This window comes from Danio aesculapii, chromosome 15 (assembly GCF_903798145.1).
Source record: "Danio aesculapii chromosome 15, fDanAes4.1, whole genome shotgun sequence".
NCBI lineage: Eukaryota > Metazoa > Chordata > Actinopteri > Cypriniformes > Danionidae > Danio > Danio aesculapii.
In genome coordinates this window covers 3,471,549-3,481,548 of record NC_079449.1, presented here as the reverse complement: position 1 = coordinate 3,481,548, position 10,000 = coordinate 3,471,549, and the positions used below count along the sequence as shown (strand labels likewise).

General features: G+C 39.4%; 1 protein-coding gene across 3 annotated transcripts in view; it reads right to left on the bottom strand.

Annotated features, from left to right (window-relative positions):
* The window catches only part of LOC130242195 (interleukin-1 receptor accessory protein), a 60,157-nt gene that overhangs the window by 6,434 nt on the left and 43,723 nt on the right, over positions 1–10,000 (bottom strand). For 2 of the 3 annotated variants that reach the window (XM_056474223.1, XM_056474224.1), the window contains 3 exons: positions 8,620–8,768; positions 6,624–6,767; positions 5,173–5,316 (listed from right to left, as the gene is read on the bottom strand). In XM_056474223.1, coding sequence (XP_056330198.1) covers positions 5,173–5,316; positions 6,624–6,767; positions 8,620–8,768 — 437 coding nt within the window. Of the gene's footprint in view, positions 1–2,598; positions 3,158–5,172; positions 5,317–6,623; positions 6,768–8,619; positions 8,769–10,000 lie in introns of those variants that run through there. The other variant, XM_056474225.1, reaches the window with a different exon arrangement.

Here is a 10,000-nt window from a genome sequence, read left to right as displayed (position 1 = left end):
TGTTTAAACCCCTTATAAAAGTCATTTTTGCATAACAGGTCCCCTTTAAAGACCCCCTGGAGTACTTATTCTGAGAGTTTAACAGATTTGTGTGTGTTGAGCATCAGTTAAGACAGTGTTATCACCTGTCAGCTTTAACTGTGGGAAAACTGGATCATTTTGAGCTTTTGTCAGCTCATTTCATCTTCTGGGTTTAAAATAGTTTTTGAGAGCGATCAAAATCGGTGACGTAGCGCGCATCTGCTAGTAGAGTGATGACATGTCGGTTTCTCATTATTATTCATGGTGGAGTTTTCTTATCCTATGAGAAGACGCTGCTTCTTAATTATTCATGAGAGCACGTGCTTTCTGAAGGCAAAGCAGACCTGCCAAGCAGTGAGACCCAATGACTGGGTAAGACACAGGTCGTATGTGTTTGTTTCCATGATCCACAGGTGTTTGTTGCATGTGTTTCACTGCGATGCTGTCTGGGCCGATACAGCAAATCTGTTGGTTTATGTCGGGAGAGCTGTAGGAGAATTGGAGAATGGTGAACTTTGTCTATTATCAGTTGAGTTCATTCCCATCAGGCTACCATCGAGACGCATCACCTATATCCGTGCTGCTTTTAAAATCCCCCAGATTACCAGCAGGGCCAATGATTGGAATAGACAGGGAAAGAGACAGCACTGCTATACACTGTGTCTGCATTCAGACCCGGTGATTGAGGAGGAGAGAATTCCTCCCCATTTATACTGTTTATATAAACACGACTATCTTTATGATGACTGAACAAATTTAGGTTATGTGTATATGAAATTATAAATAACCTATTGTATATGTAGCAGGGCATTAAATTACTGCTTATTTCCTTGCATTTTAACTTTGTAAACTATTAAATCATGCGTCTCCTCGAGGTTTGGGTCTAATTTTATGACCCAACTGACATGTCGCTTCACTCTTTTTCCCCTGTTCTGTTGGCCATGCCCACTCCTCCCTCTGCCCGCAGTGCTCCACGCCCATCTCAGAGCAATTTTGAAAAGATTCAGAGGTAGACTTGAACCGAAAGAGGGGAGTTTAATAGCCCTTTAAGGACTTATTCTCTAGGCATAATTACCTATACATTATATTATTTCAAACTAGAGGTCTGCATTCCCGCAGCTGTACCGCGGGACCAAACCAGCTTTCTTACGACATAGGAAAAAAATTCAGAATAAAACGCGGTAGCGCTCGGGAACTCTGGTGTAATTTGAAGGGGAGCGGTTGGTCTAACAATATAGCGCTCTCGAGAGAAAGAGCACGCGCTCCCTAGAGAGAGAGCGTGCGCGTATCCGCCGTAGTGCTGTGTGTGTGAGTGAGAGAATGATAGATTGTTTGTACGCATTCTTGTTAAGTGTACAGTTATTTGTCATGCCAATAAAGCACCTAAATGTGAAATGTGAGAGCTGTGTGTTGCTTCTAATAGGCTGACTGGACTCTGTAACATCCAGCTGGGTGTTTTTTGAGAGGCCTATTTAAATCGCTATACATTCTTCCTTGGCCCAATATGTACCTGCTACGTGTATAGAAAGAAACGTTGATATGATATATGAAACACAATCGGTAGTTGGCAAATATATTGAGTGGATATGTTAGTAAATCTGACGTTGGAGTATCCACAAACCTCACCGCATGTCATGCGGCAATCAGGTCTCAACATAAAGGGGCAAACAATACTGACATTTAGCCTACAATCCTTGCACAACCTACACTTTTATCTGTTATCTCTGTCATTTGGTAGTGGCAATTTTACAGTGAGATTTTAAAAACCAGATCTAAATTTAGCGGGAATGGTCGGGTCGGGTAGACAACGGAGTGGGTCGGGCAGCAGGTGAACAAAGGCTGAATATACGGCGGGAGCGGTCGGGTGCGGTATAAAACCTGGCGGGAGCGGGATTAAAATTTCAATCCCACGCAGATCTCGATTTCAAACTACTAAAATAGTTAATAAAAGTCACTTTGTTAAACTCTAGAGTTGAATTTTCAACATCAAAAGTCGAAAGAGCAGAGATCAACATCCCATAATGCAATTCACAACCACAAATAAATGAAAACAACTTGTGAATCACAAAATATTGACACTGTTAATATGTTTTACAGTGTATAGTGATCCACTGTAAAGCTCTATAGTCTATACCAGGGGTGTGGGCAAGCTCGTTCCTGGAGGGCCGGTGTCCTGCAGTTTCCCTGCTGAAAAATCCAGCTTAAACCAGCCTAGGCTGGTTGGCTGGTTTTAGCTGGTTGACCAGCCTGGTTTTAGAGGGGTTTTGGCCATTTCCAGGCTGGTTTCCAGCCATTTCAAGCCTGGTCTTAGCTGGTTAGGCTGGAAAATGACCAGCTAAATCCAGCTAAAACCAGCTTGACCAACCTGGTTTAAGCTGGACATAGCTGGTTTTGGCTGGGCTCCCAACCTCTCTAGGCTGGTCAAGCTGGTTTTAGCTGGTCATTTTCCAGCCTGACCAGCTACGACCAGGCTGGAAATGGCTGGAAACCAGCCTGGAAATGGCCAAAAACCCTCTAAAACCAGGCTGGTCAACCAGCTAAAACCAGCCAACCAGCCTAGGCTGGTTTAAGCTGTTTTCTTCAGTAGGGTTAGCTCCAACACTAATTAAACACACCTGAAGATGCTAATCAGTGTCTTCAAGATCACTAGACATCTATATGCAGGTGTGTTTGATTAGAGTTGGAGCTAAACTGTGAGTTTGCCCACCCCTGGTCTATACAGCAGTGGTGGATTCGGGATGAAGGAGTTTCTGCTCTCCTATATGTGTGTGTGTGTCTGTCGTTTGTGTGTGTTGTGTGATGTCAGGCAGTGGTGTGTGTGTTGTGCTCCTCCTCATGGGCAGCTCGAGCTGGAGTTGTTTCCAGAAGCGTGAGGACAGCGGCTCAGACTTGTCCCCTTTCCAGCGGATGAGTGTGAGCGCCAGTCTCGCGCGCCGCAGCTCTTTGGCCCAGTTCTTTCTCCGGACGGCTCTGAACTGTATCAGAACCACCCGGAGGCTCCCGCTGCGCAGCATGCTGGAGAGACCAGCCTGAAGCTCCAGCAGAGCCTGTGTCCCCCGCACCGCACTTAGCGGACTCACCACTACCACCAGACGCCTGCTCTGAGCCACAAACCGCAGAGTGTCGTCTGTTATAGCTACACACACACACAGATATACTGTTATTATTACACACACAATTTCAAACTCACAAGCACGCACACACAAAACAAAAACAAAATATTTATATACAGTCACCGGTCACTTTATAAGGTACACCTGTCCAACTGCTCGTTATTGCAAATTTCCAATCAGCCAATCACGTGGCAGCAACTCAATGCATTGCAATGCATGTAGACATGGTCAAGACGATCTGCTGCAGTTCAAAGCGAGCATCAGAATGAGGAAGAAAGGGGATTTAAGAGACTTTGAATGTGGCATGCTTGTTGGTGCCAGACGGGCTAGTCTGAGTATTTCAGAAACTGCTGATCTACTGGGATTTTCACGCACAACCATCTCTAGGGTTTACAGAGAATGGTCTGAAAAAGAGGAAATATCCAGTGAGCGGCAGTTCTGTGGGCGCAAATGCCTTGTTGATGCCAGAGGTCAGAGGAGAATGGCCAGACTGGTTCCAGCTGATAGAAAGGCAACAGTTACTCAAATAAGCACTCGATACAACCGAGGTCTGCAGTAGAGCATCTCTGAACACACAACACGTCCAACCTTGAGGCGGATGGGCTACAGCAGCAGAAGACCACACCGGGTGCCACTCCTGTCAGCTAAGAACAGGAAACTGAGGCTACAATTCACACAGGCTCACCAAAACTGGACAATAGAAGATTGGAGAAACGTTGCCTGGTCTGATGAGTCTCCATTTCTGCTGCCACATTCGGATGGTCGGGTCAGAATTTGGCATCAACAACATGAAAGCATGGATCCATCCTGCCTTGTATCAACGGTTTAGGCTGGTGGTGGTGGTGTAATGCTGTGGGAGATATTCTCTTGGCACACTTTGGGCTCATTAGTACCAATTGAGCATCGAAACAACACCACAGCCTACCTGAGTATTGTTGCTGACCATGTTTATCCCTTTATGACCACATCTTCTGATTACTACTTCCAGCAGGATAATGCTCCATGTCATAAAGCGTGAATCATCTCAGACTGGTTTCTTGAACATGACAATGAGTTCACTGTACTCAAATGGCCTCCACACTCACCAGAACTCAACCCAATAGAGCACCTTTGGGATGTGGTGGAAGGGGAGATTGGCATCATGGATGTGCAGCCGACAAATCTGCAGCAACTGCTTGATGCCATCATGTCAATATGGAGCAAAATCTCTGAGCAATATTTCCAGTACCTTGTTGAATCTACGTTACAAAGGATTAAGGCAGTTCTGAAGGCAAAAGGGGATCCAACTTGGTACTAGTAAGGTGTACCTAATAAAGTGGCCAGTAAGTGTAAATAGTAAAATTACTAACAAAAATCCCTGATATTCCATGACTTGGACGAAAAGAAACATAAAATTTCCTGACCTTTAATATCTGGAATGGACCTTTTACAATTCAATGAAATGCAGAAATCCCTTGTTTCCTTTTTGATCAAAGTTCATATACAGTTGAAGTCAAAATTATTAAGTGAATTTGTTTTATTTTTCAAATATTTCCCAAATGATGTTTAACAGATTGATGAATTTTTCACAGTATTTCCTATAATATTTTTTCTTCTGGAGAAAGTCTGATTTGTTTTATTTTGGCTAAACTGAAAGCAGTTATTAATTTTTTAAACACCATTTTAATGTCAATATTATTAGCCCCTTTAAGCTATATTAGTTTTGGATTGTCTCCAGAACAAACCACTGTTATACAATGACTTGCCTAATTAACCTAATTAACCTAGTTAAGCCTTTAAATGTGACTTTAAGCTGAATACTAGTATTTTGAAGAATATCTAGTCTAATATTATTTACTGTCATTATGGCAAAGATAAAATAAATCAGTTATTAGAAATGAGTTATTAAAACTATTATGATTAGAAATGTGTTGAAGAAATCTGCTCTCCGATAAACAGAAATTAGGGAGAATAATATACAAGGGGGTTAATAGTTCTGACTTCAATTGTATGTGTGTGTGTGTGTGTGTGTGTGTGTGTGGTCTAATGTAATACTCACTTCCTCCAGGAAGGCTGTCGCGGTCGAAGATGCAGACGGAGTAGCCGAACTCGGTCTCCAGCACGCGGCGCAGTGTGGACAACACAAACTGCTCCTCCTCACTGTTCCGAGCGTAGGAGATGTACACGTCATACTGCTTCTCATCTACACAAGCAAAGCAGACCACTCCCAGTTTAGTCTGCATGTTGTACAGTCAGGAACGCATAAATAACTTCCCTATCCTCTTTAATCTGATTGGTGTTTACAGGAATGAGGGCGGGATCAACCTGTCACTCATATGAGCTCAACCAATAGCAATGTGTGTGTTTGTGTGTATGCGCTTGTGACGTCTGTGTGTGTGTGTGTGTCTGTGTGTGTGTATGTGTATGTGTATGCATGTGTGACGTGTGTGTGTGTGTGTGTGTGTGTGTCTGTCTGGATTTGTTCTGTCTGGAGTATGTGTGTCTATATGTGAGTGTGTGTGTGTCTGTCTGGATTTGTGTGAATATGTGTGTCTATATATATGTGTGTGTGTGTGTGTGTTTGAATGTGTGAGTTTGTGTGTCTGTATATGTGTGTGTATGTGTTTGTATATGTGTGAATGTGAAAGTGTCTGTCTGTGTGTGTGTCTATATTTGAGTGTGTGTCTGTCTGGATTTGTGCGAGTATGTGTGTCTATATGTGAGTGTGTGTGTCTGTCTGGATTTGTGTGAATATGTGTGTCTATATATATGTGTGTGTGTGTTTGAATGTGTGAGTTTGTGTGTCTATATATGTGTGTGAATATGTTTGTATATGTGTGAATGTGAACGTGTCTGTATGTATGCATGTGTGTTTATGCATAAGTCTGTCTGTCTATGTGTGTGTGTATGTGTCAATATGTGAATGTGTGTGTCTCTGTGTTTGTCTATATGCGAGTGTGTTTGGGTGTGTGTGTGAGTGTGAATGCGTCTGTCTGTATCTGTACGAGTGTGTGTCTAAGTGTGTGTGAGAGTGTGTGTGTGTGTGTTTATATAGGTGTGAGTGTGAATGTGTCTGTATGCATGCATGTGTCTATATATGAGTTTGTCTGGATTTGTGCGAGTATGTGTGTCTATATGCGAGTGTATGTGTGTCTATATGTGTGTTTGTCAACATATGTCATGTTTGTATATATGTGAGTGTGAATGTGTCTATCTGTATGTATGCGTGTGTGTCTACATAAGTGTGTGTGTGTCTATATACGAGTGTGTGGCTGTCTGGATTTGTGAGTATGTGTATTTATATGTGAGGTTGTGTGTTTGTTCGGATGTGTGAGTTTGCGTGTCTATATATGTGTGTGTGAGAGTCTGTCTGGACGTGTGTGTGAGTTTGTGTGTTTATATGTGAGTTTATATATATATATATGAGTGTGAATGTGTCTGTCTGAATGCTTGTGTGTCTACATATGAGCGTGTGTCTCTATATGTGAGTGTGTGTGTGTGTGTTTTCACCTGTGTATCTCTCATCAGAGCCGAACCAGGAGCGATAGAGCAGCAGGAGCTCCAGCCAGAAGACGTGATAAATGACGAACATCATCAACATGAGTGCCAGCGTCACCCCTAAACCACAGCTCAGCTCTAGCGTCGGCACATATGCTACACACACACACACAGACACACACAGACACACACAGACACACACAGACACACACACACACACACACACACACACACACACACACACACAATTATCATCATCATTCAATCACCTTCAATCTTAAATCCCCACCCAGTGTCGGCACATACACCACCCACCCACACACATTTATACCAGTGTACCAAATACATAAACATTTGCTCCAAAAATTAAAAAAAAATCTAATGTATACTGTACTACATAAACTGTAAATCTGCACCAATAACATAATAAAATGTAAATAAATAATAACATCATGGCAATTAAAAACTGATTATTTAGTTGGTCTTGAGTTAGTTTTAGAGTTTCATTATAGACTTTCAATTTTTGGAAAGAAATTATTACTTCAATTCATCAAACGTGCATAAAATTCATTCAATGTGAAATTATGTGACTTTCTATTTATTAAATACTTATATAATAATATATAATAGAATATAATAGAACATAATAGGATAGAATTGAATAGAATGAAATAAAATGGAATCGAATAAATAGAACAGAATAGAATAGAATGGAAAGGAATAGAATGGAATAGAATTGAATAAAATTAAATGAAATTGAATAGAGTAGAACAGAACTTAATTGAATGGAATACAATAAAATAGAATGGAATGAAATAGAATAGAGTGAAACGGAATTGAATTAAACATAATAGAATGGAAAGAAATAGAATAGAATGGAATAAAATAAAAAATAAAATAAAACGGAATGGAATAGATTAGAATGAAATGGAATTTAATGGAATATAATAGAATGGAATAAAATGGAATAGAATAGAACAGACCACAACAGAACAGAATGGAGTAAAATAGAACAGAACAGAATACAATAGAATGGAAAGGAATAAAATAAAATAGAATAGACCAGAATAAAATGGAATGGAATAGAATAGAAGGAATATAATGGAATAAAATAGAATATAAATGGAATAAAATAGAATGGAATTAAATAAAATTAAATGGAATAGAACAGAATAAAATAGAACAGAATGAAATAGAATGGAATAGAACATAATAAAAATAAAACAGAATAGAATGGAACAGAATTGAATGGAATGGAATTGAATGGAATAGAATAGAACAGAATGGAATAAAATAGAATAGAATAAACTGGTATAGAATAGAATAGAATAGAATAGAATAAAATAAAACAAAACAGAATGGAATAAAACAGAACAGAATAGAATTGAATAGAAAAAAGGAATAGAATGGATTAAAATAAAATAGAATGGAATAAAATAGAATGGAATGGATTAGAATAGACTGGAATGGGAAAGATTGGAAAGGAAAAGAATGGAATAAAATAGAATGTCTGGAATTGAATGAAATAGAACAGAATGGAATGGAATAGAATAAAATAGAATGGAATGCAATTGAATGGAATAGAATAAAATAGAATAGAATGGATTGGAACGCAATAGAATAGAATTGAATAAAATGGAATGAAATGGAATAGAATGGAATGTAACAGAACAGAATTGAATACAATGGAATGGAACAATAAATTTATAAAATCTTCCACAAAGAAAATATGAAGACATGTTTGCCTCCTGACCACCAAATCAAATAGATTGCAATGATTTCTGAAGGATCACATGACACTGAAGACAGGAGAAACGATGCAGAAAAATTCAGCTTCACATCATAACAAGAAATTACATTTTAAAATACTTTTACATAGACAACAGTTATTAATAAATACAATACTATATCAAAGTTTTACTTTTATTTTTGGTTAAATAAATGCAGCATGTTGAGTGTAAGAGACTTGTTTGAGGGAGAGACAGTGTGTGTGTGTGTGTGTGTTTACGTTCAGCTTTGAGTCGTGCTCTGCTGGTGTTGAAGCCGTGTCTGTTTCTGGCAGAGCAGTTAAACTCCCTCTGCAGGTCATCAGCTGAAAAATCCATCACATACAGCAATCGCTCCATCGTCTTATCACCATAATAAGACATCTCTGTCCTAAACACACACACACACACACGCACACACATACACACAAGCGCACCCAAACAGAAAGAGATTGACAAAACACAGACAGCTGAAGTGAGAAATAAAGATCTCCATACCAGAGTTATTTTAATATTGTTTCAATATTGTATGATTTAAATATCTATTTTTTTATTAAATTAATTAAACATAATATAGTGGCGCTATGGGTAGTGCTGTCGCCTCACAGCAAGAAGGTTGCTGGTTCGAGCCTCAGCTGGGTCAGTTGCCGTTTCTGTGTGGAGTTTGCATGTTCTCACTGCGTTCACGTGGGTTTCGTCCGGGTGCTTCGGTTTCCCCCACAGTCCAAACACATGCAGTACAGGTGAATTTGGTAGGCTAAATTGTCCATAGTGTATGAGTGTGAATGAGTGTGTATGGGTGTTTCCCAGAGATGGGTTGCAGCTGGAAGGGCATCCGCTGTGTAAAACATGTGCTGGATAAGTTGGTGGTTCACTCCGCTGTGGCGACCCCGGTTTAATAAAGGGACTAAGCCGAAAAGAAAATGAATGAATGAATGGATGAATGTGTGATTATTTTTTTAAAGTTACAGTTTAAGTTAAGTTTGTTTTGATTAAAATTGTAGTTACATTATTAATAATTTTGTTGTGTGTTTTTGTCATTCATTCATTTTCTTTTCAGCTTAGTCCCTTTATCAATCCGGGTTCGCCACAGCGGAATGAACCACCAACTTATCCAGCACATGTTTCACGCAGCGGATGCCCTTCCAGCCGCAACCCATCTCTGGGAAACATCCATACGCACTCATACACTATGGACAATTTAGCTTACCCAATTCACCTGGGACTGTGGGGGAAACCGGAGCGTGTTTTTGTCATGTTAGACTAAATTAAATTAAATGAATATGAAAATAATAATTCTCATATCAACATTTGTTTTAGTTTTAGTTATTTTAAGCAACTAGTTTTAGTTCCAGATATTTAGCTATTTTTCAGGTTAAACTATATGCATTAATATTTCATTTTTTCAGCTATAGTTAAGTAACGAATGCTCTTTTTTTGTATCTTTGTTGTGTGTTTCTGTAATTATTATAAGTTTTTTACGTCAACAAATACAACTTTCATCACTTATTTCAATTTAAGTTAATAATTACATTACACGTTTACAAGATAGTTTGCAACGAGCCTAAATAAAACATACTAATAAATAGTTTTGCTTCAATTAAAGGAGATCTATCATGCCTT